The sequence below is a fragment of the Pseudonaja textilis genome, chromosome 4 (assembly GCF_049901715.1).
Source record: "Pseudonaja textilis isolate UNSWEBS1 chromosome 4, rPseTex1.2, whole genome shotgun sequence".
Lineage (NCBI taxonomy): Eukaryota > Metazoa > Chordata > Lepidosauria > Squamata > Elapidae > Pseudonaja > Pseudonaja textilis.
This window is the reverse complement of record NC_141993.1, coordinates 53758414-53779562: the sequence shown is the minus strand read 5'-3', so window position 1 is coordinate 53779562 and position 21149 is coordinate 53758414. Positions and strand designations below refer to the sequence as shown.

At 39.4% G+C, this 21149-nt stretch overlaps 1 protein-coding gene across 2 annotated transcripts in view; it reads left to right on the top strand.

Annotated features, from left to right (window-relative positions):
• The window catches only part of IGF2BP2 (insulin like growth factor 2 mRNA binding protein 2), a 68268-nt gene that overhangs the window by 24841 nt on the left and 22278 nt on the right, over window positions 1–21149 (top strand). For both annotated transcript variants that reach the window (XM_026701367.2, XM_026701366.2), the window contains exons 3-5: window positions 13417–13465; window positions 16369–16420; window positions 18752–18815. In XM_026701367.2, coding sequence (XP_026557152.1) covers window positions 13417–13465; window positions 16369–16420; window positions 18752–18815 — 165 coding nt within the window. The remainder of the gene's footprint in view (window positions 1–13416; window positions 13466–16368; window positions 16421–18751; window positions 18816–21149) is intronic.

The window sequence follows — 21149 nt, the reverse complement described above, 5'->3', positions numbered from 1 at the left end:
GTAACACAACTCTTGCTCTTCATCTATCTTTTGAATTTGAAGAAAAATGGTTTTTTAATTATTTATGTTTTGGGTTATTTATCGGGGAAAGGAAAATAGCTCATTCTCCTGAAGTGACCGTCAGATATTCCAAGAAAACTGCTGGTCAACAATTAAACCATCGTAGGACAATTACTTCCTCGGAAAAGCAGTATTAAATTGCTAGTCTAAATGAACTTTTTAAAGAAGCATATGTGTTATTAAAGAATTGCATAGGGTATAATCAGTGAAGAAATTTGTGTGAGCAAGCTGGTGTTCATATGCCACACACTGGTCTGCTAATTGTAGTTTAACTAACTGCTTTGCACTAATCAGCATGCATGATGAATGTTCAGTCTGTTACATAAACTAAAAAAAAATTGTTGATTGACTAAACCATGGTTGAATTAGACAAGAACAAACATATACAGACATTTGCAGAAGAGGACCTTATAATAGTAACCATCACCTATTTGGACTACTACTTTGTGGAAAGCTGTCTAAAGGCACACAATTTTGAAACTGCGATTGGAATAAAATGTAATGGCTCATATCCTAACTGATATTAATAGATCTATATTGCAGGTCCTTTAACACCATATTTCCAGATTCAATTTAAAGAGTTGGTTTTAATCCATAAAGTTCTGTATGATTTTACATAGAGGCGTTGTCAGCCATCCTCCTTAAACTCTTTTGATATAAATAACATGGGTAAAAATGCTGGTGTTTTTCTGCCATCATGAAATCAAGGAGTCTCAGATTTGGAAGAGGTACTTTTCTACTATGTTGTGGAATAGTCTTCCATTGGACATCAAAGCAGGTCAAAGAGGAGCCATTCTGGAGGTTTTTTTTTTTTTAAAAAAATAGGATAATTTCTTAAGAAAAACTCTAGCTTTTAAATGAGGGATGTTTATTCTGATTTATAATTATTACATAAGTGTACAATGGCTGTTTTATTTTTATTTTTTTTGAACTGCTACGGGTCCCATGACTGTGAAGGTCTTAAAGCTCAATAAGTAAATAATTTTATAAATAAATCCAGCCATTTGTTTGTATTTAAAGCATTTATATCCTGCTTTCCTGTTCCTAAAAACATCAGTAACAAATAACGTAATTGTTAAACATGATTTTCAACATAATATCAAGCTAAGTAAGATATCCCCATAGAAACATCTGAGATTACATTTGTCTTCTAGTATAAAGTGTTTTGCATTAACCTAAAGGAACACTTTATTTTTAATTGAGTTGATTTTTTAAATAAAAAGATGAGGCAAATTTTTCAGATGTAAAAAATGAGAAAAGTCTTGTTCGGAGTTGTATAGCAGAGAATAACCCAGTAGCGTAGTTTCTTATGCAAGATGTAGCCTGACCTCTTCCCCATCTAGGCTGTTTTGTGTGCTCATGATAAAACAAAAACATTTGCTTTATTTGCTCCCCAAGAAGTTCCATTATATGTAAACTTCTTCACAAAATTAAAAATCATGCTAAAAATGATTTTTAAGAATGGGATATGAATCAGATTAAGTGAAACTGAAATAAAATATCCCCTTCAGTTTATTTTCCTTTGTTTAAAGATTACTATATAGTTCTTAGCAAATTGGACAGCATGCTATTACTGGAACCTTCACAACTGCTAATCTAGTTCTACAGACAATAATTTGTCTGTCATCTGCACCTCTATAACTCTCTGGTTTGGTTCTGCAACCCAACAAGACAGATACAGGCTTCAGAGGATAATTGGAACTGCAGGAAAAACAATTACTACCAGCCTACCTTCCATTGAGGACCTGTATACTGCATGTGTCAAAAAGAGGGCTGTGAAAATATTTACACACCCCTCACATCCCGGACATAAACTGTTTCAACTCCTTCCCTCAAAAAGATGCTAGAGCACTGCAAACCATAGCAACTAGACACAAGAACAGTTTTTTCCTGAAAGCCATCACTCTGCTAAACAAATAATTCCCTCAACACTGTCCCAACTATTTACAAAGTCTGCATTACTATTAGTGTTCTCATCACTCCTTATCACCCATCCCCTCCCACTTGTGACTGTATGACTAACTTTGTTGCTTGTATTCTTACGATTTATATTGACTGTTTCCTAGTATGATTTGATTGCTTATTATATCCTATAACTATCATTAAGTGTTGTACCTTATGATTCTTGACTCTTCGACGAATGTATCTTTTATGTACACTGAGAGCATTTGCACCAAGACAGATTCCTTGTGTGTCCCATCATTCTGTTCTCTTCTATTCATGAACTAGTGAAAGTGTTCGTAACACTTCGATATTATCAGTATTGCCAGGCATAATGCCTTGAAAAGAAAGATTAGCTGTATCTATGGGGCTAATAAGAACATGTGATTCTTATCCACGCGCCGAGAGTCCAGGATGGGTTAGACTCCTCCCTGTGATGTCATAGAGCTGAGTCTGCCACTTTATAAAAAGCCAGCCCCTAGCTGGCTCCCCAGTTTTGACTCAGCCCCTTGTCTGTTGACCTAGTGTCTTGGAAGTAGTCAGAGTGTTAACAGCAAGGACAGCTAGGAAGAAAAGAAGGAAAATAAATTTTTCTCTACAGCTCCCGGGGCTCTGGTGGAGCTTTGCCATGAGCTGCAGCGTTGAGGATTCAGCGCTGCTCTCGAGAGGCTGTAAGTACGGGAAATGCTCAGGGATCCTCCCATGCAGCTTTCCCTAGTGAAATTGGGCTGCCACTCCTCAGCGATTCAAAGCAGTTTTTTTCAGCGCCTCTCACCTGATTTGCTTGATGAAGCTGTTCTTTTGCTTTGTTTCTTCGCTCGGGGCTCGCAGAAGCCTAAAGAGCGATTGAGGCTAGGTGGCCATTCTCCTGGGATCAGAGCACATGCAAGTGGCCATTTTGAAAGCAATCAGCCATAATGCATGTGGAGATCAGCCATTTTTAATTGGCCCAGCTACAGGAATGACCATTCCCGAGGTGTTTTTCAGCTGATCCAGATCACCTTGCCCAGACAATAGGCAGCACATACACGAGGGTTGCTCCCAGCACCTCTTGTATCGTTCCTATTTACAACATGGAAGGAGACAGGGCCAGGCAGAACTTTCAGGCCTAGAAGACCATGTTTAGGCCACAAAGAAAAAGAGAAAGAGGCAACAAGGCCATTCTGTGCAGAGAGAAGCTGCAGCAAAGGTCAGAGCCAAGGCATTGGTGCCCAAGAAAACTTCTAAGGCTGAACTCAGGGCTGAGAAGAGAAGGCATGTTGCTTTGGAAAGGCAGTTTGAAAAAACCCGGGAGCAGATGAGAGGGCAATTGCAACAGGCTTCCCAACCAGGGGAATTGCAGGTTTGCCCAGTGGTTGTCTCCAGGGAGGGGGAGGCTGAAGCTGGCACCATCGGTCACCTCCAAACTTGGTCCCCTGAAAGAGTAGAGGAAGAATTCTGTCTCCAAGACTTGACTGGACCTAACTTTAAGCAGGCTCCTTGGGGTCCCCCTCAAGGTCAGATCATCCAGGGTGGACCTGAGGCCCAGGGTTGAGGTCAGGTCTCCGGCTGGAGTTCCTCTCGCCGCCTCTACATTTTTTTGTGTGCTGTCCTGTTTCTCAGCATAGTTCCAAACAGGTCCTTATGGAATCGGCCATTCATCACCTTGTGGACATAAGGGCCATACAGCCAGTTCCAGTGGATCAACGTGGGTTAGGCTTCTACTCTCGGCTCTTCAAAGGCCTCGATGGGAGGGGTGGCGAGCCATTCTTGACCTCAAGTTTTTGAACAGATTCATCACATACAGGCATTTTAAGATGCAGACTCTGCATTTAATCCTAGACAGCGTTTGGGATGGCAATCTCCTCTCTTCCATAGACCTCACAGAGGTGTACCTCCATATTCCCATCTGGCCCCATCACCACCAGTTTCTTCGTTTCTGTTACCAGAACGAGCATTTCCAATATCAAGCCCTTCCCTTCAGGCTCTTGTCGGCCCCCAGAATCTTCACCAAAGTGTTAGCGGCATTGGTGGCTTCTGCACATTGAGACCTCTACACTACATTGCAGTTCCTACAGGACCACAGTTCTATCAACTTCAAGAAAAGCCATCTCTCTCCCACGACCAGATTACTTCATTTGGATGCGATAATTGATATGTCCCTCTGCAAGGTATTTTCCCAGATCGTGGGGAAAGCCTCAATGAGATCATCCTTCAGATTCACCAGCATCGCACAGTCCCCTTGTCACATCTGTCCAAACTCCTTGGGAAAATGATTTCCTGCATTGGCATCATCCCGTGGGCATGGCTCCATTAGCAGGCTCTTCAAGAGTTCCTATTGCCATTTCAATGGGCAGGAACCAGCCACACTTCCTCCAAGGTTCAGGTTCCACCAAAGATCCTTCGCTCATTCAGGTGGTGGCGATCTCCGGCAGTCTGGAGGGGACATCCATTCAAGGAACTGGACAGAATCCTGCTCACCACAGATGCTGATCTTTAGGGTTGGGGGGTCCCATCTGGCCAGCGAGAAAGCCCAAGGGAGTTGGTCTCAGGTAGACAGGGCCTGCCCCGTAAATTGGCTAGAGCTCAGGGCACTGAAACATTTCTGGACCAGGATTGCAGGGTCCCACGTGTTGGTGATGACAGACAATGTGGCCGTGAAGGCACATGTCAACTGTTGGGACAAGGTCCAGGGTGTTGATGAGGGAAGCCAAATGCCTGGGGCGGTGGGCAGAGAGGCACCTTTTGTCCACCAGGGCAGACCACATCTCAGGGGTTGACAACACCCAGGACAATTGGCTGAGTCAGAGCAAGGTTGACCATTCGGAGTGGAGTCTCCACTCTTCCCTCTTCAGGGGCTCTCTCAGGTTCGGAGCACCAGCAATAGACCTTTTTGCCACTCCCCTAAATGCTCAGGTAAGCAGATTTTTCACCAGATTTCCTTTTCAGGAAGCGGAGGGGACCAATGCGCTTAGGAACAGATGGCCCCTGGGTCTCCTCTATGCCTTTCCCCCTCTTCCTATCATTCTGGTGGTCATTTGGAAGATGTTGGAGGAAAAGGTGGAGCTGATTCTCCTGGCACCACATTGTTCCAGAAAACCTTGGTTTGTCGATCTGATGAACCTGTCTGTAGCCCAACCGTGGAGGATCCTGGCCAACAGGATCACCCTCCATCAAGGAGCCTTGTTTCATCCGCACCCCCATTGGTTTTACTTGACCATGTGGTGCTTGAGTGGCAACATCTGAGGGACTCTAGCTTTCCTGATAGAGTGATCCACACTATCCACACTTCCTGTAAACCTTCAACGATTCACATTTACGATGCCATCTGGAAGATTTTCTGCAATTGGTGCTTGAAGGAAAACTGTGATCCCACCTCAGCATCTATAGCTGATGTGTTACTGTTTCTTCAGGATGGGTTGGATAAGGGGCTCTCACCTAACACCCTCTACTGTCAGGTGGCAGACCTTTCATCCATGCTGTCCTGGGAAAAATATTCTTCCCTGTCCCATCATCCATCAGTTTGTAGGATTTTAAAAGGGGCTTCCAATCTCCTTCCCCCAGTTGTCCATAGGTATCCCACCATAGGGACCTCCCTAAGATGTTGCAGGCCCTTACAGGGCCTCTGTTTGAACCCTTCAGATTGGTGTCACTTCAATTCATGACCTTTAAGGTGGTTTTTCTAGTGGCTATTACATCAGCCAGGAGAGTGTCAGAACTGGTGGCACTCACAGTCAGACAAGATCTGTTAGGAATGATAGTCACCTAACAGTTGGGTTGGAAATATATAAACCAGGATAGTAATTTAATACTATATCTTTAAGAGAATGCTGAAATTGTAATTGGCTGAGGTTCCTCCAATGGCCATAAGATGGAGCCAGAAACCTGGTTTGCATTTCCTGTTTTGCCGTGTTGCCTGATCATCGTTCTGCTCAGATTGCTGTGAGTTTTGCAACTGTTAGCAAACTCCGTTTACTGAACTCTGTTTATGATACTTGACTTCATTTCTGGATTATTCCTGGACTGATACTAACTGCTTTGACTGTGTATGATTTAGACTGTTTGTTGGACTTTATTTACCCATTTACTGGAAGTAAAACCTACATTTTACTATTCAGTGTATCTGTATGCTGGTTGTGCGTTATTCAACATCACTCTAACTACGTTTCCCTGAGTGCACTCATTCTCCTAATGGGCAATACCTCAACAGGATCTCTGTATTTTTCATGAGAACAGGGTTGTCCTACGTTTAGATCCTATCTTTATCCCAAAAATTAATACCTGTTTCCATCGGGCCCAAGACATTGTGTTGCCAGATTTCTGCCCTCAGCCACACCATGAGTTGGAGCGAAAGTGGCATACGTTGGATGTAAAGAGAGCCCTACATATCTACATCAAATGTACTGAGGCTATGTTTGTGTCCTTCTCTCCAAACTCCTTGGGGAGCAAGGCCCCTTCTCCTACTCTTAAGTAGATGGATCAGGGCATGTATTTCTAATGCCTACCAGACCTTGTCTCTTCCGGTGCCCAAGAACCTAATAGCTCACTCCACCAGAAGCTCCACGACCTCTGCCGCCTGCACCACTCGGGCCTTGCTTGAAGACATCTGCAGGACGGCTACCTGGGCATCTCCGTCACCCTTCATCTGGCACTATCATCTGCACTCATTTGCCTCAGCAAATGCAGCGTTCGGCAGATGGGTGCTCCAGAGGGTTGTACCGCAATCGGAGTAAGCTGACCAGACGATGACCCTCCCGTAGACATGCAGGCTTTAGTATGTCCCATCCTGGACTTTCAGCACAGCGTGGATGAGAATGGGCATTGGTATAATTACCTGAGAATGCCCTTTCTATCTACGCTGCAAGAGAGTCCAGCCCCACCCTTGTTACGTCTGATTCTGGTAAGGGGTAGTTGTTTCTAATTGGTTTTTTTTTTTTTTTTTGCTTCCAGAGACACTCTACATCTGTCAAGTATCTTCGCCTAAAGCTGGGGAGCCAGCTAGGGGGCTGTCTTTTTATATAGTGGCAGACTCAGCTCTATGACATCACAGGGAGGAGTCTAACCCATCCTGGACTCTTTTTGCAGCGTAGATAGAAAGGGCATTTTCAGGTAATTATACCAACGCCCATTTAGTTTATTCCGACTTGTTTAATTCAAATGTATTCCTAAGTACTACTTTAGAATTATGTTTTGTAATCAGTGATAATTACAGTCCATGCATTTAGGTCCCGCATATTTCCTAACCCTTCCTGCCTTCCTCGCTAACTCCAAAACTTGTGTTCATTCACAAATAAAGTAACACAATCCACAATGAGTTTTCCTTTACTGTACGCTGTTTGACCATTGTTCTCAAATATTAGCAATAAACCAAGAGGTTTTGCCACTTCAAGCCCTGGGGCAAGATTGAATCTAATGATTGATGTCAAGACAAAGGTTATAGTAAAAGCAGCATTTGTAGGACCATCCTGATCCTGAACCAAAGGGCTGTATGCCCCCTTGTGGCCAGCCAGAAAATAGTTTTAGATTCCAGCTACAGTACCTAAGAATCTTCTGTGCCACACAGCAAACATTACTAAGGATTTTGCTAAATAAGACTTTAATTTTCTTTGAAACATAAATCTTACCAAACAGGTGCCCACATTGACAGGCCTGTTAAGATTTTGCATTGATGTCCTACTATTCTTGAACCTCTCTTCACTTTCTCCTGAGATGCATATCTAACCAGTTTCCAAGAGAACGGAATACAATATTTCTCTCTCCAGTTTGGCATTCCCTCTTTGAGGCCATTGTGAATTAGATAGCACTAGAACTTAGATGTGTATTCCACAGACAGGATAGAAAAGCAGATTAATTTGTAAGCATTCAGGTTTGCGTTGATGCATTTGTATGTCCGAACTAGAGATACACCCACAAATAATTTAATAAATCTGATTCTCCTTATCCTTAAAAAGTAACACAACTATTCTACTGAAAAATGTTTTAATGACTGGCACAAAATATAGCCAATTAGAATGGCAATTGATCACATATACCCGTCAAGCAAAATAATTTCTATTCCATGAAATTTTACATGATAATAAATCAATCTTTGCAGAGATACAATTGACCAAGATAGCTACTCTAGAAAATTGTCAGGGAGAACTAATTCTGGAATATGCTTGCCAGACAAGGAAAGAAGCATCCGTTTCTCAGATTAATAAATGTACACATTTTGCTTTGGAAAAAGCCAGGAACTTCTTCTATAGATTGTTTATGTTCTATTAGGCTATAGCTAATTGCACAAAACTTAAATATTGCTATCGTCTTTGACTTACGACCTTTTTGGAAAAGCAGAGTTATAACCTGGTTCTGAAGTTCTGACAGTTGGCAGCCTCCTCTCAGTCAATTCAGGTGCTTGGCAACACAGCTGCATTTATGCTACTACTAAGGCTTCTGTCTAATATTTCTTGTGGCTATATAAGCAAGAAGTCCTGATAAAATTTTAATTCATTTTGTATTGGAAATGCAAAGAATTAACTAAACATTTACCAAAAATTTTGAACACATTGGAAACAACATGGAAGTTATCAATCATTGTCATCTTCATGCCTTACTACCTGATAAAAACTGGAGCATTAAGTCAAGTAAAAAGATCCAAGAAATGCTCCCTTACAAAGAAAAAATGCAGTGCTTGGATTTAACTTAGAAGGCCAAGTATAGGAAACATGATTCATAAAATTATTGCATAGGAAAGTTAGTGGGAACACACACTCTCTCTCTGTCTCAAAAGTATAGAATTATGGGCCAATAAATCTATCTGAAGGGTGAGAGATTCAATACAGACAAATTAAATATTCAACTCTGCACATATTTATACCTATGAATTCACTATTGTAAGATATAGTACTGCCCAACATGAATTGGATTAAAGCCCAAATTAGACAATTCATGAAGGATAAGTCTACTAATGGCTTCTAATTATAGAATTGTTTGATTTCCCTTGAATCTATTGCTACTTCAATTGACTTGGGGTGAAATACAATTATGAGATATTATTGGACTCTAGAAATTAATTTTCCGGTAGAATCATAAGAGCGGTAAATATAATTAACCAGAGTATCACAGGTGCTTTGTACTAACTGGAGAGAAAATACACTTAAGTATATGGGAGTCCTTTGCTAAAACGCATAACAAGAAAACACTAATAGAAGTTTTCACAAAGAAGCTTCTTATGAAAATGAAAGTATCGGAAGTACTTAATAAAGAGAGAAGATTCTTGAGTGACACAAGCTGAAACTACTGTACACAAATCATGCATTGCTGCTTGTGTGTCTGGTGGTAACCCAAGGCTGACTGTGTGTTGCTTTATCAAATACAAATTAGCGTATGTGACATTTCCTATTTGGATACATTTGAATACATATATAGAAGTGACCATGAAGATTTTATTACAACTTAAAAAGAGCTAAAATGTGTGTCAGAGAATGAATTGTTACCTAAATTGTCAGCATGTGTATGAAAGATCATGGAATAATAGTGGCATATTATGCTTCAGTGGTTGATGAAAAAGAAAGATTCCCAGATGAGTGTTGGCAAAATTGCACAACATTCTGAATAAATGTGTTCTGAGGGAAAATATAGATGGGTAAATGAATGGATGGACGGGAATGAAACAAAGAAGTATTTAAACAGTGAGTCAACCATTCAGAGATCTAAGAATGAATCAGCAGTGTGACTGGCATCTGCTTAGGAAAAGATACTATTTGTTTCACTAAGTGGTTTAAGTAAGTCTATTCCTGCGTACACATGGCAAAAACTAAAGGCATGCTTGATTTGATTGGTTATGATAAAAGATTAAGAGGATAAGTGAAGAATGCAAAAGTGATAAGAGCCTTGGTTAGGCAAGTAATTTTTTTGATAGTGTCAAGAATGGATCTTGATATAACAGGGAAAATGAAACAAATACCAGAAGTGAAAATAGTGTACATGTTTTGTGTGAACAATGTTAAATGTTAAAAAATAAATTAATCCACTGACTGAATGGAAAATGATGATAAGGCAATGATTCTCAGACTGTGACCCACCCACCCCAAAGCAGGGGTACAAGGCGGTCCACTATAATCTCACTGTGTGTGCCACCAGTCACCCTTATCAACAGTTAAATGAGTTGCAGAAGTAGATCAGTGACTGAAATATGGTTCATTGAAGCCTACACATGAAGATTAAGTGTATTCGTATAAAAATTCAAAAAATTAACAGCAGCGAATAACACTTGAGTGCAGGTAATATCCCATACTAAATGGAATTGAACATCTACAAAGGAAAAATAAGGGGTGAATGCAATATGGTTACACATTTGTGAGATGTTTGGCAAAATCTGATTGAAAAGGTACATGAGGTGACAGTGTCCACAAGTTTTGAAGCACAGTTATGTAAAGTATGTGGTGTCCATATTTTTGCTTTGTGGAGTCCTCTCTGAACTTGGTTGTTTGCTTGCAGACATTTTCTTTCCCAACTAGATAATATATTTTATGTTAAAAGGGAGTGGAGTTTTTTCTCTGTTTTTATAACTTGCCCCCCAGTTTTTGGTTTTCAGAAGATCATTGAGAAATGTATGAAAGTGAGGAAAAAAAGGTTTATTGTATCTTTATTCATTTAAAGATAGCATGTAATAAATAGGCTTGAATTACCAAGTGTTTTGAATGATTATTTTTAATGTATAAAGTATGGTTATGATTATGTTAGGTATATTAGTCATTGGCGTCAATGTATATGCATTTTTGTATGCAGATGATACCGTGATATTAGCTGACAGTGAGGAACATAGATCTGTTTCAAAGAACAAAGTACTTTAGTTTGACAGGGAAAATGGAATGTTTACAAATTATACGCATATGGTGAAAAATTAGAATACGAAGATGTATGTATGTATGTATGTATATACATACGTACCTTGGCAGAAAGTTTCCCAAAAGAGAAAAATTGAGACATTTTAAAACATGCAAATATTGGTAGTAAGATAATATACATTTTTTGTGAGCAATAATGTTGAGAAAAGCAAAAATAGCAATGTATAAGCATGCTTCTTGTCATCGAGTTACGTGGAATGAGAATTGGTATAATGCAAACTAAATAATGCGGTGGGAATTGGCTATGTGTAAGTAAATACATGTATCAAACAAGGAAAGGCGGGGTAAGAAAAGCAAGGGGGTGAAGGAATGGAGACTTAATACAAAAGTGAGTGACCAGTGTGAAAGAACTACACTGAAGTAGCTTGGTCAGATAAAGAGAAAGACCAAACACAAAATAAATATATAAAGAAAGGATGAATGGATCAAGAGAAAAGGGGAAAACCAAGCAAACTGTGTTTGAATTAAATTGATGAAATTCTCAGGAACAAACAAAAAAAATTGTTATGAAGCTGCATGTGTAGTCAGAGCAGGCAAAGGGTGCTGTGGAAAGAGAGAGTTGATTCATGTAAGTAATTGTATTTTGTTCAAATTAGGTTTTTGAAAAAACCTTATTGACTATCTTTCATTTCTGTTGCCTGTTACTTCTCTTTCTTTTTTTCTAGCTTTGCATAATATAGTTTGCCCCAAAAGGGAAATATGACATATATGAATGAATATGCACACATACACATGCACACACACATACATTTTTCTCATCAACTCTTTCATATTAATCTGACCAAATGTATCTCCAACAAAAGAGGCACACCAAGTACCAAGATGGTCAATATATTCAAACAAATAAATAAATAAATAGGCTTTAAATTGCAAATAAACCATAGCACATTGAATTTTGGAGGAACTATGGCCAGAAATGTAACTGCCTCTGTTCATGTATCTAATTATATGACAGACATTACTATGCATTTGCTTTTTTGGATGTACTAAGAAATGTAGTTTCTAAATCTGAATTTATGCTGTATTGCCATATAAAAGAATTCATAGGCAAATATAATTTTTTTACCCTTCCGCAGGAAATTTGTCATACATGAAATCCTCCTAAAGTTTGATGTTTCTGCACTTAAACAATATAGGTTTTTATCCTTGAAAGTATTGAGTCAGAGAGTTAGCTTACATTAATATAGGGCCAGAGCTTCTTTCCACCATTGGTCAAGAGCAAAAGATAGCATTGCACAGAAAATCAGAGGAGGACAAGTCTCACCCTGGATGATGTGCCATTATTGCCCTCTGCCTGCTATATATCCTTTGCCACTGAGGAGAGCAAGTCACAATTATGAATGAGCAATGCCACAATTCCCATGCTTCACTTGCACAATAAATATCAATACATTTATACCCCATATTTCTGGGATTTTTAATCCAATACTCAAAACAGCTTACAATAAACATATGAAATAGAAAGCAAAATTAATTCAATTAAAATTATTAAAATTATTCACAATTACATTTTATAGAATATAGAAGAAAACCCCCCAACATATTTCTTTTTAAAATTTAATAACCAGAGGATTCCAAGGAATAGCAATCATGTGATCTGAAATGCAAGAATGAGAACTACATTTTCTTGGGGGGAAAGATAAAGTAGAAAAACGCTTGTTTAGAAACTTGCTGATAACTGAGATTTGTTTTAGCTTTATTATCAGTTCAACTTATGGTTCTTCTAAATGCAATCCAAAATTAACAGTTCAGATTCTAAATCCTCTGTAATTTAAAGTTCCTCACAGTTCAAATCTATTATATTCTAGAGTATTATGCCCATTTTTTTTTGGTAACGATTATAATCTATCCTGGGATTTTTTTGTGTTAAAATAACGTTCAGCTGTTAATGAAGGAAAATGATTTTTATTTGTTTGTTTTTTTCATCCAACTTGAGACAGGATAATTAAAGTTGAATATAGCATGCATTTATCTGGAAACAATTTTTAGTGAACTGAGTGGGACTTTATTATATGTAGATAAATATGAAACTTGAAACTTTAATACAGCCAAAGACCAGCATTGTACAATGCCATATGTATGTTCAAGATGTTAACGCTGTACTGTCATATTTGAATGCATCCTACATTTTAGACTGCACACCTGAAACATTAAAAACCTCATTTTTAAAAAATGTCAATAAAATGCTTTGATGTTGATATCTTGGATTATATATTTTATATTGATTTATTATATGTTACTTGCTAAGAAAGGATTGCTTGTAATTCCAAAATGTATTGAATTTGGCATATATTTCTTAATCAGGAAGCGGGAGAAGGGTGTAGAATTATATTCTGGACTGCTTCTGTTTTTTGTCTATTGTGATTAAAAAACAACTAGAGGTTAGAGGTACTTTGCAGGAACCAAAATGCATGAGGTATTTCTGTGTTATCTTAGTTTGGTTCATTGCATTCAATTAGAGTTGCTCGAATTTTATGTAACACTAAATAGACCATATTCTGTTGGACTATACTAATCTGATCTTGCTTTGTGGACTTTTTCTTCACAGAAGCAGGAAGATTCAAATCCGGAATATTCCTCCACATTTACAGTGGGAGGTAAGATTAAACAAGATTAATTATTTTCTGCTGTCTATTTCCCCCAAATTTTGTATAAGAATTAGTTTTACTATTTCTCGATAACATTACCCAGGATATTATAGTAGGCATACAGAGGATGAAGTATTTATTGTAATTTGAATTGAGATTCAATGCTAGTAGTATATGCAAAAAATTATGAATTTGAAGCCTTTAAACTGAAATGATCCATTGTGGTCAACTCAGAAGTATTCTGATTTCAGAAACTTCTGGAAAGATCAGAACAGCTTTGGGACTTTTCTGTAAGGTCAAAGTAGCCCATGAAAAATTTGAAACATTGTATATGCCTCTATTTTATGTCCAATAGGTAAGCTTTAAATGATACTATTCTAGTTTGCATATCAACATAGGTGTTATGAGCATACCTTGTCAAATTATCTCTATAACTTTTGCTGCTTCTATTTTTTTATATGAATGAGTTAATTCAATCTGTCATGGTTAAAGCTGTATGAAACTATTTACTGCGATTTAGTACATTTGAACCCGTGTTCTTGTTCTCTTTTAGTTTTGTTTCATATAGTAGGGTAACAAAGTGTAACTTAACAGTTGACATTTATATATGATGAATGCTACTTCCAAATGTACCTCAGCTACAGTGAGGTCTTAAATCCATCGATTTCCATTGAGGTATCAAGTAGAGGAATTATAGTTCAATGTTAGAGCACATACCTTGCATATAAAAGATCCCAGATTGTATTTGTGTCATCTCTAGGTTTTTCTAAAATTTAAGGGAACTGCAACACCAAACTAGATGGAACAATTATTTAACTGGAGAGAAGGCCACTTGTTGCAGGAATTCTGTCACCAAATTTCCAGGCTTTTAAAAAGCTGTCCATAAGTGCAGTTATGAAACACAGAGCAGTTTATAGATTAACCAGGTTGATTGTCTTGGTCTGCTTTCTTAAATTGGCTGGGGTAATAAGGGCAGTGGATCATGTTTGGCCAGCCATAGTTTGAGAATGAAGTTATCTGGAAAGCATCAGTTTTTGGAAAATGGATCTGTAGAGAGATTGTGAGTGTAATTTGTGGCTTATTGTTTCCTTAGTATTGTATATTGAAAGACTTAATTAAACCAAAGGATGAGCCAGTATGATTAATTTCCATAGTATTGGAGTCCTAAAATTATAAAAAGATACCTTCAGAACACAGGTTGATAGAGGAACATTTAGTGATGGAACCGTTTGTATCAATTGTCTCAGTTGCAAGACTAGATTATTTTTCCACTCTGGACACAGGAGTTGGCTGCAGGGATGACTACACATGAGTATTTGCTTTTCTTAGTCACCATTATCACAGATATGATGATGTTACTCATTAGAAGGACTGCTGTGCTGCTTTTATATAGAGGCTATTGTGCTAGTAAAATGACTCGCTGGCAATAAAAATCAGGTGATTGAATTTCTGCTTTCGGGTATTGGCTGAAGGGGACAGCTTAAATGTTCAATTCTGGGAAAGGGGGTTGCCTGGCAATCTGTGTCAGGCAATTGGGAAAGAATGAAGCATCTGTAATTGTGTCTTGCCAAGGTGACTATAGATGTATCTTTATTGAGCCACATCGCCTCTAATATTTGTTAGTATCTATTCCTCCTTAATATCCCCTATGCCATGAGTAAGTTTGATTTTATGCATCAGGAGCCCCAGTTGTAAAATATGTTGCCACTAAACTACCAAAAATATGTCATATTGGGATTGGAAGTTGTTTCAGCATAACTTGTGTGGCTGACTTAAAGTAGAAAGCTGCATGTTTCTTTACTAAGTCATTGAAATATCCCAGTTACCTGAAAATGTGAACTCCTTTGGTGGTTGCTTTGTTTGCTGTAAATTTCTGTACCTTACTTCCAAAGCATTCATTGTTCAGTGTGGCTGTAGAAAATATGTTGGGTCTTAATTGAGGAATATCTTGACACTGCCTGGCAGATTTTCTGTCACTACTTTTTGTAATATAGAACAGCTTCTCTCAATTTGATGCCCTTCTAATAAATTGGAATATGATTCCCACAAATACTCAGTTTACAGTAATTGAACTCTAATGCATCTGAAGAGCCAGTTTGGGGAAAATAATTCAGACAGTTCATATGTTCAGACATATAGACAATTCTATATTTCTAGAGCTAAGGGAAGGCGTACCTTTGATTTTTATGTTCTGTGGAAGACTAGAAATTAGATTGGTTTGTTAGCCTAGCGTAGGGATTGCATTATATTTTTCAGCTCAAAGGCTGCACTAACTTCATGTGGAAGAGAAAGACTGATATACTAAACTGAGGTGTGTGCAAGGCCAATTTTTAAAGAAGACTCATAGATTTTATGGAGTGAAATAGGTATCTTTCATAAACTTCAATTCCTTCCCCTCCCCAGCAAAGAAAGAGGTCAAATCACTGTTTCTGCTCATTATAGGGCAGTCACATATTGACCACCCCCCAGTCCTCTTTGTACCCATATAACTTCTGTACCTGAGCTGTACCTTAATTTTAATTCTCTTCAATATGAATATAGGTTGGGAATTCTAAACATTTATAAAATCCCTTAGAGCCATTATTTTATGAAAGTCTTTTTTTTTTTTTACTATATGAAACTAACGGGAAAACAAAGAGGAACAGAAAAGTTTGGAAAATGATATCCTAAAAAATATTTCAAAATATTTTTATCACATTCCTCCTATTCCTTATCATTCATTAAAAATAGGCTGTTTCTAAAGCTGATTTCAATCATCTTAATCAAACAAGTATCGCTTTCCATTCTGACTGCTAATAAAGTTAAGTTGGAGTGAATTGAAGAGAGTGCTAATTTGTGCTTTATTACCTTAATTTGAATGACAAGTTTTCAAGATTTTGTTACCTATATTTTATGTCTGATTTCTACTTCAGGTGCTAGATGGTCTTTTAGCTCAACATGGGACAGTAGAGAATGTAGAACAAGGTAAAGATATTTCCTATTGCGTTTTGTTTTTATATAATTAAAAATGCTTTATTAACATTAAACTTTCTTCAGAGACCAAAGTTTGTATTGAATATCTGCTTTATAGTACTTGAAGATAATTTACTGTTTACTGTTTACTGTTGACCTTGTGATGTTTAAGGAGATTTTTAGTGAAGTATAAATGCTTAAACATTAACAAAAAGCTTTTCTTGAAGTTAGGACTATTTATTCACCTCAGCATAACCATTCAAAGGAAGACGATCTAGGGCTACTTCCTGGATGGTTCATATCTCTTTAATCAGATCAAAGGCTTACTTGCTGTGACTTCAATAAAGCAAACATATTCCTTAATCATGTTCATTTTGTTACCAAATTCAATATATAAACTTCAAAAATGACTTAATTCAAGTAATCAAATCTGGGACTCCAGCTATGATATATCACAGGAGAAGATCTGAATATCATAATGTATGAAGACATAGGTGCTATGTGGGCACTTGAAAATATTTGATTAGCAGGGGATTCGCAGTAGTTGTCTCCAGATTTTCTACATATATCTCAAAAGAACCAGGATATTTTATATTATTCTGAAATATGTTGCTTTGTCTTTCCAAGAGTCAGAAATCCTGTTAGCCTATAATAAAACTATGGATTAAGCAATTTTTAGGTCACCTTAAAGAATTCTAGCATACCTTTTATAAAAAGTATTTTAAAAAATGCTTAAATGGGAATTTTCTTATAGATGTTTTGATGACTGATAGGTGCATGAGGTGGTAGCCAAGTTATTTCCATATTTCTGACATTTCTCTCTGTGATTCTAAACCAATTAATTTCAGGTGAGCATATATGCACTGTTTAGAGGTGGGAAGGGAATTTCCAGCCTGTTAATTCTATTTAGATGATTCAACATGGGTTACAGTAACTATAACAAAAAGGATTTTGAACAGATGATTTGCTTGTTCATTGCCATTGTATCTAATTGTCCTGCATTTGTGTATGTATCTTTTTATTCATATTTATTTGCTTTTGTTCAGAATGGTTATCATCATCCTGGTCTGAGACTCAGTTATTTCTTTGAAATATAAAAAGTTTTCTTGGGATTGTAAGTTTTTTGTGACTAGAGATTTTCAGCCTGATTGTTACTTGCTATGATTTCCTAACATTTAGAATGTTGTCAAATTAAATGTCTTATTATAGATTATTTCTTTCTTGCTCTTCAGGAAATGCTAGGTCAATGAACACAGTATCTTGTTACAGAAATGACCACTAACACTTCATATTTTGAGCCTGCATGTTTCATCAGTTTATGTACTGTAGCAAGAAACTCAAAGCTGGTTCTAATTAAAAGTATCTCTTTAAACCAGACAATGGCTGTAATGAAGGTACTAGTTCATAGCATTATTTAGATCATGTCAATAATGGAAACTAGCTGGCTCTCAGACTGTGTACAGATGGATTCACTTCATCTTAGATACAGATTGTGGCATGCCATTTTATGATAATGTGGAATGGTTAGATACCCAACCTCACTCCAATTTGAATTCTATTTCCCATGTCATATGAACTAAATAAATAATAAAAGAATGATAATGTGTTCTAAGTTTGTCAAGTTCACATGAATTTTGTAAAAAAAAATTCACCCAGAATTTATTTTCAGTTTTTTAAAGAGATCCAATTATGAAAATTCTATTTTTTGTTTTCTCTATATTAAATATTCTGTGCAACTTTCTCGAATATACTTTAAAGCAATCTTAACCTAGAATCACATCTCTAAAATGACAGAAATATACAATCTGAAGGATAGATATCTTCTAAGTAGCCTATTGTGAGCCATATTGGGGTAGTAGTTTAAACATTGGACTAGAAAACAGAAAACCTTGAGTTCTAGTCCCATTTTAGGCATAAAGCCAACAGCGTGACCTTGGGCTGGTCACACACACTTTCAGCCCTAGGAAGGAGGAGGCAATGGCAAATCACTTCTGAAGTCTTGCCAAGAAAGCTTCGGATTTGTTCAAGCAGCTTCCAAAACATCAGCTGTGATTCAAAGTCAGCAAAAATAAATTAAAAAAAACCTGCCTGCTAATTTGAGATGTGCAGACTTTACAACTTTGCTTTAAAAAGTTGGCCATGATAATATTTGCCCTATTCCTGTTTTCTTGGATTGAAAATCTACACAATCTGTATTTTCTTGTTCAGCTGCTATTAACTTTGTCTTTGTACAAGGTTCCTACAGAAATGTTTGTCCTGATAATATTTAATAAAGTACACATTTTCTGAAATTTTCCCAGTTGGTTACCACACAAGTATATTTGTTTTGTTTTTGTTTCTTAGTTAACACAGAGTCAGAGACAGCAGTTGTCAACGTTACATATGCAACAAAAGAAGAAGCTAAAGTGTAAGTGGTTACGACAATTTCAGTTGCATTTTTCATTTCTCCTGGTCTTTGCCATTTTAGTTTTATTCTCTTGGCGGGTTCTCTTAAATTTTCTTTCTGAATTTGCAAGTTTAAGATGTGATAGAGAATGTGGTGGTTATGTCATAAATTTCAATCTGCTGCCATCTCAATTTTCTGCTGAGTCAGAGCTGATACTAATCAGCTAATGATCTTTGATTTGGAGAATAAATATTATAAGATTGGAGTGCCATGTATGAGATGTTAAATATTTCTTACAGCGCTTCTTGAAAAAGAGAAATTCTGTGCCAAGGAAAGGTCTGGCAGATACACTCCCATGTGTATCCACAGAAGAACAATGGGCAACCTTGGTTTGTGTCCTACTTATGAAATCATAGAACCAAAACAAGCTATTTGGGTCATCATGTGTAACTCTGCTCAGTGCAGGAATTCCAATTAAAGCACACCTGACAGATTTTTATCTAGCCTCCAGTTCAACATACCCAGTAAAATGGTGTCTACAACCTTTCTAAGCAATTCCACTCTTAAAATTGCTCTTATATAGGATTTTTTTCTAAAACCTTCAGCAATTTTAGGCTGAGATCTCCAGTAATTTGACAACTACCGTGTTTCTCCAACAATACGGCCTCCACCAATAGGAAGCCCCACCATGTTTTATTGGCATAAAATCAAATTAAGCCCCTCCCCCCAAATTAAGGCCCATATTAAACATGCAAAATGGAGGGGAATGGCAGGGGGGGCTTGCCGTTAGGAAGTACTTTTGTTGCATGCCCGGATATGGTGCTGCCTGCGTTGGTGGGGCACTTCATAGCGGGAGACCTTCCGCCACCATTGCTTTCTCTTCTCCCTTGTTGCCACAGCATTAGAGCAATGCCGCAGTGTTTGGCACAGCCACATGTGGTCAGCCAGGGCTCCTCCCTGCAACCGAAGCCCTGCGGAGACACTTGGCTTCAGACATTCCTGTGGCCGCCTTCCCTTTGCCTTCGAAGGTAAAGTGGATTCTTTTAAAAATGACACCCTACTACAACAAAGCCTCCCCTGCCCAAGAGGGCAGCCCAACCCCACATGGGGAGACAAATCTCCCGGGGCTGCAGCGCAGGATCAGCCCACCCCAGGAGAAGCGCCCAGCTGCCATCCCTGCCTGGTGCTGGGCAGAGCACAAAGAGCTTCACCTAGGGCTCCCAGCACAGCTGACAGGCGGGCCCTCCTGCCTGGCGGCAGAGTTCTCACCAAGGCAGCGAGCGCCTCCCCGCCGGACCCTCTGCTCATCCCACCAGGGCCGCGCCAGAGCCGTGTGGGCTGGGCAGAGCTGGGAAAGCGAGCCGTGGGTGCGCGCCCGCCTGCCAAGTGAAAGAGCTGGGCTGACCCACGCTTGGCTTCCTTCCCAAGTCCCTCCAGCCCGAACCCGAAGGGGCCACTGGGAGAGGCCGCCTGAGGCAGTGATAGCGCCCACCCGTCTGTGGACAGGGTGGCAAGGCGATAGCCTGCGCCGCGTTCTTCAAGCTGAGCCCCGCCGAGTCAGCGCCTCTGCCTGATGCCTGTTCCGCTGCAGCGTTTGGAGCTGCCAGCACATTTGGAGATGCTTGGGGATGGGGACGGGATGGGTGAGGGATAGAAACGACCGGGGGCTTTGGGCTCTCTCTCACCACGGATGGGTGGGCGCTATCACTGCCTCAGGCAGCCTCTCCCGGTGGCACCTTCGGGTTCGCGCTGGAGGGACTTGGGAAGGAAGCCAAGCTCAGGTCGGCCCGGCTCTTTTGCTTGGCAGGCGGGTGCACACCCGCTCCTCGCTTTCCCAGCTCTGCCCAGCCTGCACAGCTCTGGCGCGGCCCTGGTGGGATGAGCAGAGGGTCCGGTGGGGAGGCGCTTGCTGCCTTGGCGAGAGCTCTGCTGCCGGGAAGGAGGGCACCAGGCAGGGATGGCAGCTGGGCACTTCTCCCGAGGTGGGCCGATCCTGCGCTGCGGCCGTGGGAGATTCGCCTCCCCACGTGAGGTTGGGCTGCCCTCTCGGGCAGGGGAGGCTTTGTTGCAGTAGGGTGTCGTTTTTAAAAGAATTCGCTTTACCTTCGAAGGCAAAGGGAAGGCGGCGACAGGAGCGCCTGAAGCCAAGTGTCTCCACAGGGCTCCGGTTGCAGGGAGGAGCCCTGACTGGCCGCACGTGGCTGCGCCAAACTCCGCGGTGTTGCTCTAACACCGTGGCAGCAAGGGAGAAGGGAAAGCAACGGTGGCGGAAGGTCTCCCAAACATCCAAGCTGTCGCCGCCTGCCCACCCAAGGATGCAAGAGGGGGAATTAAGTCACCCCTGAAAAGACGGCC